This window comes from Mobula birostris, chromosome 16 (assembly GCF_030028105.1).
Source record: "Mobula birostris isolate sMobBir1 chromosome 16, sMobBir1.hap1, whole genome shotgun sequence".
NCBI classification, from domain to species: Eukaryota; Metazoa; Chordata; class Chondrichthyes; order Myliobatiformes; family Myliobatidae; genus Mobula; species Mobula birostris.
This window is the reverse complement of record NC_092385.1, coordinates 61498564-61520214: the sequence shown is the minus strand read 5'-3', so window position 1 is coordinate 61520214 and position 21651 is coordinate 61498564. Positions and strand designations below refer to the sequence as shown.

General features: G+C 42.6%; 2 protein-coding genes across 2 annotated transcripts in view; one reads left to right on the top strand and one right to left on the bottom strand.

Moving 5' to 3' along the window:
• rnf123 (ring finger protein 123) overlaps positions 1-21651 on the top strand; it is a 410214-nt gene that overhangs the window by 305293 nt on the left and 83270 nt on the right. The gene's annotated exons all lie outside the window — the stretch shown is intronic.
• Positions 8450-9978, bottom strand: amigo3 (adhesion molecule with Ig-like domain 3). The gene has a single exon (XM_072280139.1). It carries the CDS (start codon positions 9976-9978, stop codon positions 8476-8478), a length of 1503 nt encoding a protein of 500 aa, XP_072136240.1. The 3' UTR covers positions 8450-8475.

The following is a 21651-nucleotide window of genomic DNA, read 5'->3' as shown; positions in this document are numbered from 1 at the left end:
CCTACTAAACATAACTGAGAATATTGTTGTATCTAGGATCAATCTGAAATGGGGGGGAAAGATAAATGAATGGTTCATCGTGTACGTAAAAATGATTAGACCATTAAAAAGGGTAATTGAACACGGGTGTTTCTGTGGGGCTCTAATTTAGAGCTGTTCAAACTGTGGGTCGTTACCTCAAGTGGGATTACAACATCAAAACATAGAATATTGCAGCACTGTGCAGGCCCTTTGGCCCACATGTTGTGCCGACTTTCTAACCTACTCTAAGATCATTCTAACCCTTCTCTCCTATGTAGCCCTCCATTTTTCTATCAACCATGTGCCGAAGAGTTTCTTAAATATTCCTAATATACCTGCCTCTAACACTGCCACTGGCAGGGCATTCCTTGCACCCACCACTCTGTTAAAACTTATCTCTGACATCCCCCTTTACTTTCCTCCCAAATTCTTCAAATTATGCAGCCTTGTATTAGCTTTTTCTGCATTGGGATAAAGTAAATTGCTGACTTAGCTGGGTCATGATCTAGAGCATCTTGTGAGCCACCATGTTGCCTCATACAACGGTTACAGGAGTTTTGGACCTTGTGTTCCATCCATCACATTGTTTAGCAGCCTTTCTTCACCCCTTTTGCTGTGTTAATCGAGAGTTGAGGACATTAGTGCCTACCTAAACACCTGACCATGCTGACTCCTGCTTGTGATCTGTTTGACAGCAAGAATTTCCATAATGGGAGAGAGAGGGAACAGAAGCTTTCCTTTCTGCTGTGCTCTGCGGCAGGACCCTGGCAGGGAAGGAGGGAGACAGAGAAATAATATCACTGCATTATCTCCATCTCCTGTGCATTGGCTGGAAGTCAGGTGCTCCATCAGGCAGGAGTGTTCATTGCCAGTACTGTTAGTGCCCAGGCCTGTGAGTGAACTCTGCATGTGAATCTTGAAGTTGACTAAATCTACCACTCAGAATCAGAATCAAGTTTATTATCGCCCCAATGTGTCGTGAAATTTATTAACTTAGCAGCAGCAGTTCAATGCAATACATAACATAGAAGAAGAGGGAGGAAAGTGATAAATAAATAAGTAAATCAAAAGTAAGTGAACAAAGCGAATGAGCTTAGACCGTGTCTTAGTACTTGGAGCTATGATATTGTGGCCATTACAGAGGCTTGGATGGCTCAGGGGCAGGAATGGTCACTTAGAGTGCCAGGCTTTAGATATTTCAGAAAGAACAGGGAGGGAGTCAAAAGAGTTGTCACTGTTGATCAGGGGTAGTGTCACGGCTACAGAAAAGGAGGAAGTCAGGGAGGCATTGTCTACTGAGTCTCTGTGGGTGGAAGTTAGGAACAGGAAGGGGTCAATAACTCTACTGGGTGTTTTTTCTAGATCACCCAGTAGTAACAGGGACATCGAGGAGCAGATAGGGAGACAGATTCCGGAAAGGTGTAATAATAATAAGGTTGTCATGGTGGGAGATTTTAATTTCCCAAATATTGATTGACATCTCCCTAGAGCAAGGGGTTTAGATGGGGTAGAGTTTGTTAGGTGTATTCAGGAAGGTTTCTTGACACAATAGGTCGATAAGCCGACAAAAAGAGAGGCTGTACTTGATCTGGTATAGGGAAATGAACCTGGTCAGGTATCAGATCTCTCAGTGGGAGAGCGTTTTGGAGATAGAGATCACAATTCTCTCTCCTTTACCATTAGAGAAGGATAGGAACAGACAAATTAGGAAAGCGTTTATTTGGAGTAAGGTGAAATATGAGGCTATCAAGCAGGAACTTGGAAGCATAAATTAGGAACAGATGTTCTCAGGGAGATGTACGGCAGAAATGTGGCAATTGTTCAGGGGATATTTACGTGGTGTTCTGCATAGGTACGTTCCAATGAGACAGGGAAAGGATGGTAGGGTACAGGAACTGTGGTGTACAAAGACTGTTGTAAATCCAGTCAAGAAGAAAAGGAAAGCTTACGAAAGGTTCAACAAACTAGGTAATGATAGAGATCTAGATGATTATAAGGCTAGTAGGAAGGAGTTTAAGAATGAAATTAGGAGAGCCAGAAGGGGCCAAGAGAAGGCCTTGGTGGGCAGGATTATGGAAAACCCCAAGGCATTCTACAAATGTGTGAAGAGCAAGAGGATAAGACCTGAGAGAATAGGACCAAATCATGTGTAACAGTGGAAAAGTGTGTATGGAACCAGAGAAGATAGCAGAGGTATTTAATGACTACTTTGCTTCAGTATTCACTTCGGAAAAGGATCTTGACGGTTGTTGGAATGACTTACAGAAGACTAAAAATCTTGAGCATATAGATATTAAGAAAGAGGATGTGCTGGAGCTTTGCTGAGCTTCTGGCGATAATCTTTGCATCATCAGTGGGGATGGGTGAGGTTCCGGAAGATTAGAGGGTTGCGGATGTTGTTTCATTATTCAAAAAGGGAGTAGTGCTAGCCCAGGAAATTATAGACCAGTGAGTCTTACTTCAGTGGTTGGTGAGTTGACGGAAAAGATCCTGAGAGGCAGGGAGCTTATGAACATTTGGAGAGGTATAATATGATTAGGAATAGTCAGCATGTCTTTATCAAAGGCAGGTCATGCCTTACAAGCCTGATTGAATTTTTTGAGGATGTGACTAAACACATGGATGAAGGTATACCAGTAGATGTAGTGTATATGGATTTCAACAAGGCATTTGATAAGGTACCCCATGAAAGGCTTATGGAGAAAGTAAGAAGGCATTGGGATCCAAGGGTACATTGCTTTGTGAATCCAGAATTGGCTTGTCCACAGAAGGCAAAGAGTGGTTGTTGACGGGTCATATTCTGCATGGAGGTCGGTGACCAGAGGTGTGCCTCAGGGATCTGTTCTGGGACCCCTTCTGTTCATGACCTGGATGAGGAAGTGGAGGGATGGGTTAGTAAATTTACTGATGACACAAAGGTCAGAGGTTACAGCAGGACATTGATAGGATGCAAACCTGGGCTGAGAAACGGCAGGGGGAGTTCAACCCAGATAAGTGTGAGGTGGTTCATTGGTTCATTTTGGTAGGTTAAATATAATGGCATAATATCGTATTAATGGTAAGACTCTAGGCAGTGTGTAGGATCAGAGGGATCCTGGGGTCCGAGTCCAAAGCTGCTACACAATTTGACTTTGTGGTTGAGAAGGCATATGGTGCATTGGCCACCTTCAACCGTGGGACTGAGTTTAGGGGCCAAAAAGTAATATTGGAGCTATTATATAGAACCATGTTCAGACCCCACTTGGAGTACTGTGCTCAGTTCTGGTCACCTCACTACAGGAAGGATGTGGAAACTACAGAAATGGTGCAGGGGAGATTACAAGGATGTTACCTGGATTGGGAAGCATGCCTTATGAGAATAGGTAAGTGAACTCGGCCTTTTCTCCTTGGAACGACAGAGGATGAGAGGTGACCTGATAGAAGTGTATAAGATGATGAGAGGCATTGATTGTGTGGATGGTCAGAGGATTTTTCCCAGGGCTGAAATAGCTAACATGAGAAGGCACTGTTTTAAGGTGCTGGGAAGAAGGCACAGAGGAGATATCAGGGGTAAGTTTTTTAAGCAGAGAGTGGTGAGTGTGTGGAATGGGCTGCCGGCGACGGTAGTGGAGGTGGAAACAATAGGTTCCTTTAAGAGACTCCTGGGTATGTACATGGAGGTCAGAAAAATAAAAGGCTATGGGTAACCCTAGGTAATTTCTTAAGTAAGTACATGTTCGGCACAGCTTTGTATGCTGAAGGGCCTATATTGTGCTGTAGGTTTTCTATGTTTCTAATTACAGTGTATGTACAAACGTTTGTATATAGAATAGATTAAAAATTGTACAAAAACAGAAATAATATATATTTAAAAAGTGAGGTAGTGTTCATGGGTTCAATGTCCATTTAGGAATCGAATGGCAGAGGGGAAGAAGCTGTTCCTGAATTGCTGAGTATGTGCCTTCAGGCTACTGTACCTCCTACCTAATGGTAACAATGAGAAAAGGGCATGCCCTGAGTGCTGGGGGTCTTTACTAATGGACGCTGCCTTTCTGAGACACTGCTCCTTGAAGATGCCTTGGGTACTTTGTAGGCTAGTACCCAAGGTGGAGCCGACTAAATTTATAACCCTCTGTAGCTTCTTTTGGTCCTGTGCAGCAGCCCCCCTCCCCCGACATACCAGACAGTGATGCAGCCTGTCAGAAGGTTCTCCACGGTACATCTACAGAAAATTTTGAATGTTTTTGTTGACATACTAAATCTCTTCAAACTCCCAATGAAGTATCGTCGCTACTTTGACACCCAGGAAACTGAAACTGCTCAGTTGCTCCACTTTTGATTCCTCTATGAGGATTGGTATGTGTTTCTTAGTCTTACCCTTCCTGAAGTCTGCAATCAGCTCTTTTGTCTTACTGATGTTGTGTGCAAGGTTGTTGCTGCGACACCACTCCACTAGTTGGCGTATCTCACCCCTGTACGCCCTCTTGTCTCCATCTGAGATTCTACCAACATTGGGAGAATCATCAGCAAATTTATAGATGGTATTTGAGCTCTGCTTAGCCACACAGTCATGGGTATAGAGAGAGTAGAGCAGTGGGCTAAGTACACACCCCTGAGGTGTCCCAATGGAAAAAGTAATGGTTTGTCACATTTCAAAGACTCTAGTTAAGATTCCAGTACTGAGGGCGTGGTGCACTACCATAGCTCCCATCTTTAAACCAGAACCGTGACTTCCCTCTCAGACACAGGTAACTGATCCTAAAACAATATTTGTAGAATTTGTAAAATTCTAACTCGTTGCATCACCATCTGGTATGGAGGGACCATTAGACCATAAAACATAGAAGCAGGCTTTTCAGCCCATCGGGTCTGCTCCTTCATTCCAACATGGCTGATCCCGGATCCCACTCAACCCCATACACTTGCCTTTTCACCATATCCTTTGATGTCCTAACGGATCAGGAAACGATCAACTTCCACCTTAAATATAAGCACCGACTTGACCTCCACACAGTCTGTGGCAGAGCATTCCACTGATTTACTACTCTCTGGTTTAAAAAAAATCCTCCTCCTGTTTTCTGTTCTAATGGGTCGCCCCTCAATTTTGAGGCTGTGCCCTCTAGTTCTGGATACCCTCACCATAGGAAACATCCTCTCTTCATCCACCCTGCCTAGTTCTTTCAATATTCGGTAGGTTTCAATGAGATCCCCCTGCATTCTTCTAAATTCCAGTGAGTACAGGCCCAAAGCTGCCAAATGCTGCTCATATGTTAACCCTTTCATTCCTGGAATCATCCTTGTAAACCTCCTCTGAACTCTCTCCAATGACAGCACATCCTTTCTGAGATATAGGGCCCAAAACTGTTGGCAATACTCCAAGTGCAGCCTGACTAGTGTTTTATAAAGTCTCAACATTATCTCCTTGCTTTTATGTTCTATTTCCCTTGAAATAAATGCCAACATTGCATTTGCCCTCTTTACCATAGACTCAACCTGTAAATTAACCTTCTGGGAGACTCCTAAGTCCCTCTGCGTCTCTGATGTTTGAATCTTCTCCTCATTTAGATAATAGTCCGCACTATTGTTCCTTTTACTAAAGTGCATTATCATACATTTCCCAGAACTATATTCCATCTGCTACACACATCAAAGTTGCTGGTGAACGCAGCAGGCCAGGCAACATCTCTAGGAAGAGGTACAGTTGATGTTTCAGGCAGAGACCCTTCGTCAGGACTGGGTCCTGATGAAGAGTCTCGGCCCGAAACGTCGACTATACCTTTTCCTAGAGATGCTGCCTGGCCTGCTGCGTTCACCAGCAACTTTGATGTGTGTTGCTTGAATTTCCAGCATCTGCAGAATTCCTCGTGGTTCCATCTGCTACTTTTTTTCCCATTCTTCCAAGTTGTTTGACCCGCTGCAGTCGTGTTGCTTCCTCAGCACTACCTAACCCTCCACCTATCTTTGTATCATCGGCAAGCTTTGCCACAAAGCCATCAATTCCATTATCTAAATCATTGACAAACAATGTGAAAAACAGTGGTCCCATACTGTTCCCTGAGAAACATCACCAGTCGTCGGCTGCCAACCAGTAAGGCCCCTTTTAATCCCACTCGCTGCCTCCTGCCTGTTTTCCATTCCGCTATCCATGCCAGTATCTGTCCTGAAATGCCACTGCACAGGATTGGATAAGGCTACAAAGGGTTGTAGATTCAGCCAGCTCCGAGCCTCCCCACCATCGAAGACATCTTTAAAAGACAGTGGCCCAAAAAGTAGCATCTATTAAGGACCCACAACACTTAGGACATACCTCCTTCTCATTACTACAATCAGAGAGGAGGTACAGAAACCTAAAGAGACCCACTATAGCATTTAGGAAGTTTCTACCATTTAGGACAACACTATATTGATTGGCCTACTCTCAAACAATAACGAGGTGACCTACAGGGATGGAGTCATCTCTCCGACACAGTGGTGTGAAGAAGGCAACCTCCCCCTCAGTATTGCAAAAACAAAGGTGCTGGTTGTGAATTACAGGAGGAATGGAGATGGGCTAACTCCTGTTGACATCAATGGATCTGGGGTTGAGAGGATAAACAGCTTTAAGTTCCTCAGCATCCACATCACCGAGGACTCACGTGGTCTGTATACGCCAACTGTGTGGTGAAAAAGGTACAACAGCGCCTCTTACATCTTAGACAGTTGAAGAAGTTTGCTATGGGCCCCAAAATGCTAAAAACTTTCTACAGGGACAAAATTGAGAGCATTCTGACTGACTGCATCACTGCCTGGTATGGGAACTGTACCTCCCTTAATCGCAGGATTCTGTAGAGAGTGGTGCAGACACTGTAGTTGTGAACTTGCCATGATTCCGGACATTTACAAAGACAGGTGTGTGAAAAGGGCCCACAGGATTATTGGGGACCTGAGTCACCCCAAAACAATCAATTCCAGTTGCTACCATCTGGGAAATGGTACCGCAGCATAAGAGCCAGGAACAGCAGGCTCCGGGACAGCTTCTTCCAACCGGCCATCAGACTGATTAACTCATGCTGATTTGAGTGTATTTCTATGTTACATTGACTGTTCTATTTCTTATAAATTATTATAAATTACTATGATTGCACATTTAGACGGAGATGTAACGTAAAGATTTTTACTCCTTGTGTATGTGAAGGATGTAAGAAATAAAGTCAATTCAATTCCCCTCCACCATCAAATTTCTGTATGGACAACGTATCCATGAGCACTACCTCACTATTTTTGCTGTCTTTTTACACTACTTATATATAGCAAAACAACAAATTTCACGACATGTCAGTGATAATAAACCTGATTCTGATTCTGTTTCTGATATCCAGGAGATTTTTACAGTATCTGGACTAATATTAATCATTCAGTATCACTGTTATCTGATCATCATCACATCTGTGCAATGTAACATGTTGCTGTCTTGGAGTTATGTGATATTTCGAGAGTTAAAATCAGGTTATATTGGAAAATAGTTAGCAAAGCAGCAGTCTGCTTGTAAACCAGTATTAAAGTTCTGATGTGTTTCCTTCAAGTATTATTATTAATATTGCTGTCTTTAAAAACAGAAAACCCTATGTTTATTTCTTTCCCTATTTTCCATGTCCTCTTTTTTTCTACCTTTCTGTGGCTGTGGGTAGTTTACAAAATGATCTGAAAACACCTGATGCCTGAGGTGACCCCCTCCCTTCCAATAAGTTCCATCAAGCTGTGTTTTTACAAAATGGTTAAGCAAAAAAAATGAGATGGAAGAGTTGATAGAAAATTATAACAAATCGATTTTGCAAGTCTTTCTAAATTTTTCCGTTTCTTAAAAATAGGCTAAAATGAAGCTGAGAGCACTTCCATATTCTGTAACAGCAGCACCAATAACATGCATCCTTTGTTAATCTCTGTCCATTCATCTGATCTATGAGATATACAGGAGTAGAAACAAATCATATTATTTATTATAAATCAGGCCCTATTAAGGATTACATCATTGCAGAGGATATGGAATACATGATATAATACAATGCTTTGTTAAATACTATATATATGCAATTAGGACAATATATTTGATAGAATAGTTTCTTCATTTAGCATCAGTTGAAAAGTTCTGGTCAGTGTCTGGCATCCCACATCTTTCCTGTTGTTGCTCCTGTCACTGGCTGGAGGGAGACTTCTGCCAAACACAAGGCACCAGGATGAGTGGTGAGATCCACTCCAACCCTGTGAGGAGCGCAAAGAGCTGTAATTTGCACAATACCATTACCTACATTTCCCAACACAGGGTGCTGTTGAATGACTTGTGCCAGAACTACTCGTAAACTTATAGAAGTGCATTTTGGTGTATGATATCGAGTGCTGGTGCATAGCATCACTTGGGTACTTGACTCACACCAGTAATGCTCAGTGAGTAGATTGGGTTACTCAGTACATGGAAAACCTTTCTATCCTCACAAGAACCTAGGGCATAATGGGAGTGTCTGAAAAGACTGAACTGATAGAGTCTGAGTCTGATTTCAATTGGAGGATTTTTGGGTTTTTGATGTCTGGGAAATCCTCACTGATAGCAAGCCGTATCTTGCCATTCTGACAGTCCTTTACGGGCTCTAAGAACACCACGTGCTTTCCGCCAGCTTTGCGGCCAGCTTCATCATTGCAGGGCGGGGTGGCACTTAGTATCGAGGAGCGGGCACTGCACTCATTTGGCAGGGTGGGGTTCTGCGATGGCCTGCAGCGGCAACGGCATGGAGTCAGAAATAAATATATAAGCACCAAGACGAGGCTCACCACACACCCTAGGAGAGTGGTGAGTCCTGTGTTGAAGCCTTCGCTATTGTGCTTTCCGTGGATCACGGTGACATTGACCTCATGGGTGTCGTTGCGCTTCAACCACTTGTTGGTTGCTATGCATGTGTAGATACCAGAGTCCTCTTTACGGGCCTTACGGATCTCCAGACTCCCGTTGGAGTAGAGTTTGATCATCTGGTTGAAGTTGTTAGTGATAAGTTCTTTGTTCGGTGAAATCCACAGGTAGGTTGTCTGCTCACCCCGCAGGCTGGTCTCGCAGGTAATCAACACTGGCTTCCCCACCTCCCCCATGAAGTTGGCGTCTCCCGTGCTGATCGGTTCTTGGCCAACAAGGGTGCAGTTCTCAAACATCTTGCGGTGCTTCAGGAAGCGCAGTGAGGCTGCGGGTCGCCTAAGGACCAGGCAGGTGTGCTCCTCCCGGAAGTCCTGAGCGGAGTTAAATCGGCTTTTCTCCCAGTGCAGGAACATGCTGTATAGGGTACAATCACATGTGAAAGGGTTGTTGTGAAGATAGAGTCCATTCTTAATAGTCTGAGGCAATGCAATCACCTCATCAATGGGAATGGAAGAGAGCTTGTTGGAGGAGATGTCCATTATCTTCAGCTGAGGAAGGCTGTTGTCCTGCATTGCACTGAAAGGAAAATCGGTCAGCTGGTTCCAGCTGAGGTACACCTTCTGCACATTGCTGAGAGCAGGCAAGGCGTCACTGTCCACCCGCTGTATCTTGTTGTTGTAAAGCAGCAGCTCTTGCAGATTGGTCAGTTCCTGGAAGAAGTGTTTCTCCACTGAGTGCAGCCTGTTGGAGGACAGGTCCAGGTGCGTAAGCCGGGAGGCATTACGGAAGGCCCCTACTGCAATGTGACTGATATGGTTGTTCCCAACTCGGAGCATGTGCAAACGAGGTAGCTGAGCCAGCCATCTGTCCTGCAGCTGATGGAAGCTGTTGTGACTTAGGTCCAAGCTAGTTGCAATGTTGGGGAGTCCAGGAGGGAGCATGGACAGACTCCGACTAACACAGCTGAGCAGGTCCGAGGCACAAATGCATACCCCAGGACAAGCATGGAGGCTGGCTTTTACTCCCTTGGAGATTGAATCCGATAACAACTCTGCTATTAGCCACCACAGAGCTAGAATCACCAGTCCGGGACTAATCATGGTGTTACACTCTTGAGAGCTGTGGTGAAGTTTACCAGGAGTTAATCAGACTCTTTCATTTCACATCAGGTTCAGCATTAAACGATGGACCGTGAACTACACAGGGATCCGCATATTGCGGGGCTGCCGCTTTTTAGAGTTCAGTGCTGCATGTCTAACCACACTGACGGTGGCTATATTAATGTGTTGGCATAATATCACAATATCAATTCACACAGGACATTTCCCTGCATTGTGTTTTAATGAAAGTACTTACAGCTGATAATTTTCTTCAGACCAGTTAGTATCCGTCTTTCATCTTGGCAGAGTTGCGACTGCTGCTGACTCGGGAGCACATCTGCACACATACAGTGTCATCAATTGTTAAATTCCCTTCTCTGTAGTCTCTAGGCAAATGAAGTTGCACAGAACACGCAAGTAGCAGGTGCAAAATAAATGATGAAGTCTTTTATCCCTTGATGCTTTTGCTTCGGTCACTTGTTTCCCTCTGGGCAGATCTTTAAACCTCGACACATCATCCCACGGCAGCAATTCATAACTTTCTGCTTTGGCTCATGACGAGTATGAAGCTCTGTGCAATCCCACAGCCTGTATATAATTGATCTCTCTCAATTTAAACTGGTGTGGATAGGAGGCTCGCTGAGAGTGAGGCTTGATGCTGATTGGTGGCCAGTAGTTGGGGCAATGTTTTAAGTAGGTCTCAATGCAGTGGTGCACAACCACTGTGCACCACTAGTCGGTGGGAGTGAGCTGCAAACAGCACCCATTTTTCTCAGCAATGCAAAGTCAAAGGCAGCCTAAAGCTGCTATAATACCCTGGGATTTAAAATGAATAGGAATGCATAAGGGTTTAAGGACAAAAACATTAGGATTGAGACTAACACTCTGAGTGAAAGAGAGTCATTGCGAAGGCACCATAACAAGAGAAGTGGAAACGTGCTTCCTACTTCATGATGATGATTATGGAGTTTGCACACTTTTCCAGGATGAGTTGCCATTATGGCTCGTAAACAACATTGGGTGTGAGATCCAGAGCTCGGTGCTTCTTGCTGAATGGGTGATCGTCTGATTGTGCTGTGCAGAACTCCCAGAGCAGACAGTCTTCAGATATCTTTCGATGCTGTTCTTGATCCAGGTCCCCAATAGAACAGCGAGGGGGACCATTGTTGAGTTGTGGCTCACTCGCTATGGAATACATTGCTTCAAATGTACTGTTAGGCTCATATTGTAGGTTCAAATCCCAGCCCCTATCTTTCTGATTCATCACACTGGAGTATAAATGCATTAGCTCCTGTCCTTCTGCTGGTTGGTAATATGTTGCATTTTCTGCTTATTACACAGCATGTGCACCTGCCCCAGTGATAGAGTGATCACAGTGATATGTAAAGTTTAGACAGTGCTGTGTCCAGGGCACCAGGAGCCATATCTGGTTCCTCTGCATCAGAGTTTATTGTTTTTCCCTGGAAATCTGTTGTTTCAGCAAGTTGGGATTCCACTGCAGCGAATTGGCATCTACTGCAGCAATGACTTTGATCTGCTTGTTGCAGGCTGCTGGTGTGTTCTCTTACTTAAAACTTCTGTCTTTGAAGTGAGTGGCAAGATAAGGCCCAGTCTGCTTGTTTGTATAAAATGTTCGTGTGGTGATATTTTGAAGGTCTCGGCAGTCAAAGCTGTCTCCCTCAGGAAAATCATTATCAGGATTATCAAATCATTATCACGTTGTTGTTCATAGGATTTTGTTACAAACAAGTTGGTTCCGAGATTTCTCCTTGCAGCAGAAACTGTACCTGAAAATAAAACTTAATTGGCTGTGAAGCATTTGGAGAGCCCTCTTTGCATTGGGGAATTCAGCTTATTAAGTAACACATGGCACTCATGGGCAGGTCTGCCAGCGTACAACACTCTTCCTCAACCTGGGCCTCTATTTATAGAAATGCCAAGAAAATGGAAAATTCTCGTCATAGTTGTTACTGGGTGGAGTTCAGAAACACTTAAGTTGCCCTCCGAGGGCTAAACATGAAGCATTTGGAAAGCATGTAAGGGCACAAATGTCCCTTGATCCAATTATGTGAAACCCAAATGGAATTGCACAGTACAAACACTGCAGGTAATTGGCACCTAATGAGGGGGAGCTTTTGCATTTTTCACCACTTACAAATTTAGAATTTGCTTGTTGGTTTGCCTTGTCCATTTCCGCTGCTACTTTATTTCAGTCTGACTACTGAAGTTATCTGAGGGATTGGATTAGAAAAGTTCCTAATGTGTGTAAAAGCTTATTCCCAAGTCATAGCTTTGCAATATGTTATTACATAATGAGGAACCTGTTCTTATGTATTGAATTGAGTTGTTTAGTTGAGTAATTTAGATTGACTACCAATCAATACAAAATGGATCCTCTCCTGTGGAGAAAGAGAAAATATATTTACCTACCATCTTAATGGCTTATAAATATCATTGTAGTGCGTTATTCTCTCTAGCAATTTCTGAGTTCTGTACTGTATCGGTGAAATATATCCCGTAATATGAGACCAGCAGTAATGTTACGTCTGCTCACTACATAATATGTTCCAAGTGACATTCAGAGGAATGTAATGGGGCATCAGCAAGGACAGACAGGATAATAGTTTTTCTGCTTCTGTTTTTTTAACCTTTGCATCATTACTGAAGCTATTATTGGTGCATAGTTATACAGGTACCCTTAATCCTGTCATACTGCAGCCAAATATGAGCCCAGTACATGCAGGATATTCACCTCCAGGCTTCTAGCTATAATGCCCATTATTTGCACGGTCCAGCACTAATTCCTGCAAACTTGAACTAGGAGAGGCAATTCCAAAGAATGCAATTGGAGCCGAACCCCAAATGAGAGTGCGGATTACACTGGGGATCTTGTGGTCAAAATAGCTTAATAATACACTGGCCAGTCCTGAAAACTGGAAGGGTTATAACTAAGCTAACAGTTATTTTAATAGTGATTCAGCTGGTATAGCTGCTGCCTCACAGCTCCAAGCAACCTGGGTTTAATCTTAACATTTGCTGCTATCTGCACTAAGTTTGCACATTCTGTTTGATTGTTTTCTCCTGCAAAATGAAATCTGCTGATTGTAGGTTAATTGAATAAAGTCATTGCCCTAACACATACTGGTCGACTCTGTGGGGAGAATAGGTACAGGGAAATTAAGTGGGGGATTCAGATCCCTCTGGCAGCCACTTATTTGATGGGCCAAATAGCCTCCTATATGAGTAATTCAAGCAAACAGAGCAGCAAGATTCTGCCATTGGTATTGCATTCAGTATTTAGAGACCTGTTTATTAATAATCTACAACAGAATTTAATTTTGAGAAGATTAAGAGGCTTGAGCATATGCTGCACATGAGAGCCACTCATCATCATTCTCCTCGAGGACGCAAATGAACTGGGAATGAGGAGAGAATTTTATTCACTTGGTCTGATGAGCTGTTTGAGAGAGCACCGTTTGGAAGAGTAAAGGAATCAGAAACAATAGTAACTAGCAAGAAGGGATTTAATAAGACCTGAAACTGGTGTGTTGGCCTTCATTATTCAGAAGATTGTGTTCAAGAGCTGCAAGGTAATTTTGCAGCTCTGTAAAGCTCTGGTTCGACCACACTTGGAATATTGTGTTCAGTTCTGGTTTCCCCATTGTAGGAAGCTTAAGGCAGAGTGCAGTGGAGATTTACCAGGAGGGCGTGTCTTATCAGGATAGATTGAGTCAGTTAGGGCTTTTCTCTTTGAAGCAAAGGAGGACGAGTGGTGCCTTGATAGAGGTGTACAAGATGATATGAGGCATTGATCAAGTCTAGAGATGTCCTTTTCCTAGGCAGGAATGGCTTGTACGAGGGGGCATATTTTTAAGTAATTGGAAGAATGTCAAGAGGTAAGTTTTCTTTTACACTAGTAGTGGGTGCGTGCGCTGCCAGGGTTGTGGTAGCTGCAGATATATTGGGTACATTTAAGAAACTCTGAGATAGGCACATGATGATAGAAAAATGGAGAGCTACATATGAAGGAAGAGTTAGATTGATCTTAGAGTAGGTTAAAAGGCTGGTACAGCATTGTGGGCCGAAGGACTTGTACTGTGCTGTTGTGCTCTCTGTAAAGGTAACATGTGTAAGGGGTTATTGGGAAAGAACAGGGAAGTGGATGTAAATTCCCCCTTCAAAGTGTCAGCACAAATGTGAAAGTCCAAGTGAACTCCACTGCTGCATCGTTCCACGTTCTTGTGACTCTCCTGATACTTGGTTATTAAACGTTAGATTGTGACAATACCTAAAACACATATTGCCCCATAAATTACTCCTCCTGCAGTTGGATTTGAGGGTCAAAATTGACTCCTTTTGCCTTTGCCTCAGATATACCAGTTTCTTTCACTTTCTCTCTAAGATGATGGCACACAATTTTTTGTAAGACGTGCTAGACTGATAGTTCAAAATATTTCCAAAGGCCACTCATGATTTCTTACTATGAACTCCTTATTCACTTTTCACATATTTTCCTCCATTTTCTGGATTTTTTTTGTATCTTCCTCAAAGCTGGACACAAAATATTTGTTTAATTTCCTTGCTATTTACTTATTTCCCAATATAATATCTCTTGTCTCATTCTGTTAATGACCCAGATTAACTTACTCTTCATAAATATCTATAAAAAAAACTTTAACTTTGTTTCTGTTTCTATGTTTATGGCTGGTGTGCTCCCATATTCTGCCTGTTCTTTCCTCAATAATGCTTTTGCCTTTATTGAATTCTGAAATAATCCCACTCCTCAGCTTCTTTTAGCAATATCTTCAGCCCTTTTCTTTTATCTGATATTAACTTTGATATTTCTTCTTGGCACCAGCATTGGGCAAGCTAACAGGTTTTGGGTTCATGCAGCATTATGCTTACATCAGTACCCACATTAGAGTACCATCGTGTTAAACAGTGAAGATCAAAGATGGAGAAAATCTGCAGATCCTGGAAATCTAAGCAACACACACAAAGTGCTGGAGGAACTCAGCAGGCTGGGCAGCATCTATGGAAAAGAATGAACAATCGATGTTTCGGGCTGAGAACCTTCATCCGGACTAATGTAACTCCTCCTAGAGATGCTGCATAACCTCCAGAGTGTTCCTACAATTTTCTGTTTTTATTTCAGAGAGTCATGCATCTTGGAAACAGGTCTTTAGGTGCAACTGGTCCATGCTGATGGAGATTTCCAGCATCTGCAATTTATTGATGTTTAGTGATAGACCTAGGTGCATCATCATACACTGTGTAGTCAAATATTGTAGTGTGACTTTCTTACAGTGTTTGTACTTTCCAATGTGGTATCCCAGATCTAGGATGAGATATGCTCTTGGATCAGCACTTAGGCGAAGGAGATCAGCCTGAGTAAAACGTGGGCTCTTGGTTCTTAATTTATGATGTTCTAAATTCTAACTTATAACATAGTAGATTAACCAACTAAATTACTGAACGATGTTTAAGTTCTAACACTGGTACGTCATGTCTCCACACCTTTCCTCTCAGCTTCTGTTAGTTTGAAGGGAAAAATGGCTTCCCTGTCAACGTCAAATACAGCATTCAGATTTGCTTTCACATATGCAACTGTTGATATTCTCATGGCTTGGTAGCTAGTACGGAGAAGATCCAAGAGCAAAATTGTGTTGTGCAGCATAGGTCTGAGATTAAGGGCTGGATAGCTGAGAAATTCATCCAGCTTTACCGTGAGAAATCAGAAGTAATTTTCTTCAGCTCCCAACCAGACCTCCTCAATATTGCCCATGACACAATGTCTACCCGACTTGCTCTCTCTGGTCCAGTTCACCTGCAGCCTGGAAACACCAATGCCCAGGAGTACAGAAGTCTACAGAAAGTGATGGATATAGTCCAGTCTAACACAGGCAAAGCCCTCCCACCATTGAGCTCATTTACATAGAGTACTGTCACACAAAAACGGCATCCATTATCCAGGCCCGCCACCATCTGGCCATGTTCTCTGCTTGCTGTTGCCATTCAGAATAAGATTCTGGAGCCTTAGTCTGACTCCACCAGGTTCAGGAACAGTTATTTGGGCTCCTGAACCAACGTGAGTAACTTCACTCACGTCAACTCTGAACTGATTCCACAAACTACAGATTTACTTTCAAGGAATCTGCAACTCATGTCTCAGTATTATTACTTAGTTATATATTACTTGCAAAATTCATTTTCTTTTGCTCATTTGTTTGTCAGTCTTTATTTATATATAGATCTTCATAAACTCTATTGTATTTCTTTATTTTCCTGTAAATGCCTGCATTCTTGAATCCCAAAGTAGTATATTGTGACATATATAAAAGTTGCTGGTGAACGCAGCAGGCCAGGCAGCATCTGTAGGAAGAGGTGCAGTCGACGTTTCAGGCCGAGACCCTTCGTCAGGACTAACTGAAGGAAGAGTGAGTAAGGGATTTGAAAGTTGGAGGGGGAGGGGGAGGGGGAGATCCAAAATGATAGGAGAAGACAGGAGGGGGAGGGATGGAGCCAAGAGCTGGACAGGTGATAGGCAAAAGGAATACGAGAGGATCATGGGACAGGAGGTCCGGGAAGAAAGACAAGGAGGAGGGGGGGACCCAGAGGATGGGCAAGGGGTATATTCAGAGGGACAGAGGGAGAAAAAGGAGAGTGAGAGAAAGAATGTGTGTATAAAAATAAATAATGGATGGGGTATGAGGGGGAGGTGGGGCATTAGCGGGAGTTAGAGAAGTCGATGTTCATGCCATCAGGTTTGAGGCTACCCAGACGTTGTTCCTCCAACCTGAGTGTGGCTTCATCTTTACAGTAGAGGAGGCCGTGGATGGACATGTCAGAATGGGAATGGGATGTGGAATTAAAATGTGTGGCCACTGGGAGATCCTGCTTTCCCTGTAACGTCGAATGCACCTCTTCCTAGAGATGCTGCCTGGCCTGCTGCGTTCGCCAGCAACTTTTATGTGTGTTGCTTGAATTTCCAGCATCTGCAGAATTCCTGTTGTTTGTGACATATATGTACTTCGATAATAAATTTACTTTGATTTTGAATTTGAGCTTCAAAGCATTGCTAAGGCCACTTTTACTTCCAGAGTTACTCCTTGTGCCCCTCTATTCACCATCAAGCTCTGAATATCTGAAAGTATTGAATGCTGTAGAATGGAATAATGTTCTTTGTGAATGGGTTAGAATAATACCATTCTCTCCCTGACCCGGGCATGCACCTGTGCATAAAATACAAATTGTCAACAGAGGGGTACATTTTAAATTAGTAATTATTTTAGAAAAGATTGTCCTCTTTATTTTATCGTTTTTGTTAGGATCAGCTGTGTGAAATTTGTTCTTTATTTAAACTAAAGCTGGTGCTGACCAGAATCAACATTACTTTCTACTAGCAGCTCAGTAATTGCAAACATTTGTCTTGCTGAAGGGTCTCGGCCCGAAACGTCAACTGTACTTTTTTCCATAGATGCACCCTGGCCCCTCTGGCAGTTTGTGTGTGTTGCTTGTATATTTTTTGTTGTGAGCCGGACTGTTTGATGCAACCTCAGCTTGAACAATGTCTCGACTTACCTGCAGAGCCCTTGGGGATTAAGTTTCTTAATTCCATGGGTACAGTTAAAGCAGCTATTGGAATCTTGTTCTGTTTTAAGAGCTTGTTATGGAGACCGAGGGTCTCCCTCCTCTGACCACACATTATTGTGGTGAGGAGAAAAATAACAGTTTGCCAACAGCTTGTTGTCCTCATAAAACCACACATAATGTCCTTAGCATCTGAATCTCAGTCTTTCTATTTTATATATCAAGTGTTCTATAAACATGTTGGTACTCTTAACAACCTCCTCACCTATTCTTTCTAAGATTTGTGTGCTTGTGTTTCTGATCTTTATTTCTCCACCCCCTGTACAATAGTATCACTTGGTTCACATTGCTGCTTCTCGTTCATTCTGCCAAAACATTCCATTTGTATCAAATGTCATCTGCCACATGTCAGTGCTTTCCACTAGCCTTTCCTCTCATTTTTGGGGTTTTGTGGCACCTACAACTTTCTTAAACAAGTAACAACTATAAATACAAGATAGGAAACTTGTATTGCTTTGTATAAGGTGCGTTGTTCACCACTACTATTTGCTTTCTATCCCTTGGCCCCTTTTATAATCCATGCAGCCTATTTCTCTTTAATCCCTTAATTTCACTCTTGCCAGACAATTGATTGTGGTTGTTCGTCAAAGTCTTTTGAAAGTCTGTCTGCATGGTATCAGTCGTGTTAAACTCAACAATCCTTTCAAAGTGTAGATACTCACAATTTACCTTGAACTAAAAACAGATTTCTTCTGTTTGTGAGACCATTATGCACCCTTTATAAATACATTTATTTAGGACATTTCTCTATCATTAGCATTGGGGCTTTGGGTGTATAAAATGAAGACCATAAGACATAGGAGCAGAATTAGGCCATTTGACCTGTCAAGTCTGCTCCACCAATCCATCATCTTTGATTTATTATCTCCCTTAACCCCATGCTCCTGCCTTCTCCCTGTAATCTTTGATGCCCTACCTAATCAAGGACCTACCAACCTCTCCTTTAAATATACCCAGTGATTTGTTTTCCACAGCTGTCTGTGGTAATGAACACAGATTCACCACCTTCCGGCTAAAGGATGGTAGGGTTTTGACAGTCTTGTGGTGTTGTGGATAGGATGGAAGCTGGACCTCAAAGAAAACTGAGTAGGGGAAAGCACACTTAGGAATTTTATAGGGAAGGAGAAAATTTAACATTAACCTAAGGAGGGGAAAAGATGCATAACAGATGTTTGAGAAAAATGTGCCCCAATTGTTGTATAGAGGGAGATGGAAATGATTTCAAAGAATAAAGATTGGAATTTAATAAGGAAATGAAACTGGATAATGATCGGAAACACTCAGAAAGAAGAAGCAGGGGATTAGAATCTGAGTAAGAGGTTAACAACTAATTGAAATGGAGTAGAACTGAGGTGTTAGTGACGATAGAAACTTGGAAGTTGGATTCTGCTTTCCAAGGCACAGAAAACAAAGCAAAAACCATGTGATTTTAAGTTGTTAAGCAATGCCAGCCCCATTGCTATATTCAAGCTTGAGTAAAGGCTTTTATGCCTCTGTTACAACAGGCCTAAGAGCCCTTCAGAAAGTTTTACTTTTAAAGAGGGATGCTGCCAACATAACAATTTTTATTGCTTGGTTTTATTACCAATAGGGTTGAAAGCATTCTCACCTCTGAAGTAAAAGTTTCTGGATTTATGTCCCACATTAAAGCTTTGAGTACAATATTAACTGTGCACAAATGAACCACCACATCTGCTGCACTGGAAATTTTCAAAAGTACCTTTTTGCTTGTTATATGTCCTGCAAATGAGCTGAAATCCTGGGCATTATTTCATCCTTACTGGGGAAGTTCTGAGCCATGGAATGATATCTGTTGAAGATGGTGCAGGAGGCAATATTTGAGAAACAGATGTTCTTTTACCCAGGACCTACTGAGACCATGTACCACCTAGATAGACAGATGCTGTTGGATTTTTGCTGGTTAGATAGGGTGGTTTGTTCTTATCAGGAGGTTGAAGAAAGTGCTGGTTGTATTTAAGGTAAGTCTGGAGACTTGATAGCAGAGTACAAGAAGATGGCAGTTCCATTAAACAGATTTACCCATCAGTGTTACAAATAACATTCCAGAAATGGTGTGGATCGGGTCTTCGAAAGAAAGAAGAGCTCAGGAGGATTGCAATCACCAGAGCAATAAGAATGACCAAATATTTGGAGCTCTGGGCTGGCAGGACCCCGACTTCAGGTGGATTTTGTCCTGCCGTCAGAAATATAGCTCATGAGATTCCCATGATTCAGGTAATGTTCCCTTAGACTGGAAAAAAGAAAACCTTAAGACAAAAAGCATGAAACTGCATGTTGTTAGTTACATATCAAATATTATAAGCATAAAAGCACAATAAAATAGAGCAGGAGGACGTCACTAGATCCTCAATCCTGCCCCACCAATCAGTATAATTTAGGCTCATCTGTACAGGCTTCAGCTCCTCTTCTGTACTAGTTCCCTGGTCATTAAAATATTAATCTACTTTTGCTTTAAACATTTCTACTAATCTAGCCTCCACCATTCTCTTGGTTAGAGAATTACAGAGGTTCAGTACAGTTGTAAGTGAGGAAGCAGATTTGATAGGTCTCAATGGCAAGGACTCTGGACACACAGTTTGGTAGTGAAGGATTTTATTTACAGAAGGCAAACGTGGGAAAATGGCAACAGAAGCAACATGCACACGCGCACAATTTACAGCAGTCACGGGTAAAGTCAGATCGGCAATAAAACACACAGACAATTAATAACTAACGTAGGAAAATGGCTTGGGAATAAAGTACACCACACACACACAACCCCCCCCCCCGGGAAAAGTCAATACGATACCTGCCACCCCTTGACTCTGTGCAGGCATGGCTCTATGCTATTAGGGACAATAATCAACACTCCCAACACAGCTCACCAACAGTTTCTCCAGCGCCATTCCACGGTTCTCAGTCTGGAGTGAAGCAGGGTGGTCCTTCGGAGATGACAACAAGAATGAGTCCAGCACACATGGCACCCTTTTAGTACAGGAGGGCTGGAGGGTCCAGCCCAGGTAATTCACAGGGGGCCAATGGTTCGGTGCCAGCAGAGTTAAGCTGATTACAAAGACCAATTGCCCGAGGCCAAGTACAAGGCTAATTAAAGGGGCCAATAGTTAGGTGTGCATTGATGGGTGAGGCGGGGTCAAACCTTGATTGGCAGGTGGCGTGCCTTCCGACCGGGTGGTGGGCAGTGCTGTCACGTGACAGTCACGACCCCTCCAATACAAGTACCTCCAAAAGGAAATAACTTCTCTGCACTCTGATTTTAAATGAGTGGCTTCTAGTCCTGAATCTATCTCCCTTTGAGATTCTCCTACTAAACATCTTAGCATTTACCCACTCAAGGTCCCTCAGGATCATAAGATCACCCCCTCCCCATTCATTCAAGCTCAAAAGAATACAGACCAATTTTGATTAACCTTTCCTAATAGAACAATCTTATTTTCCCTGTAATTAATCTGGTGAATATCCTTTGGACTGCTTCCAAAGCTAATATATCCTTTCTTAGGCAAGGGAACTGAAACTGTGCGATATTCCAGTGCGCCTTCACTAACACTTTGTACTCATAGTTATTTCTAAACTTCACTTTGGAAACAGTTCAGAGAAGATTTATTAAATTAATATTGAGTGCATGGAGTAAATTATGAGGAAATGTTACAATGTTGAGCCGATTTTCAGTGAAGTTTAGAACATTGAAACATTTAAGATCCTGAGATGTTTTGACAATGTAGATATAGACAATGAATACTTTTTAGTATTCAGGGCCACGGGGGCAGAAAGCAATGCAGAGTTGAAATCATAGTCAGCTCTGGCATGATTTTTCTTTGAACAGCAGAGCAGGCTTAAAGGGCTGAGTAGCCTACTTCTGCTCTGAACTTGTTTGCTTGTATTGAATCAACTGGGAATCTGTGGTTAAACCTCAGTAACACCTCTGCAGCAAACAATAATCCTTAGCTATTCTTATTTGTATGACCCTTTAGGGGAAGCAAACATGCACACACCACATTACACCGA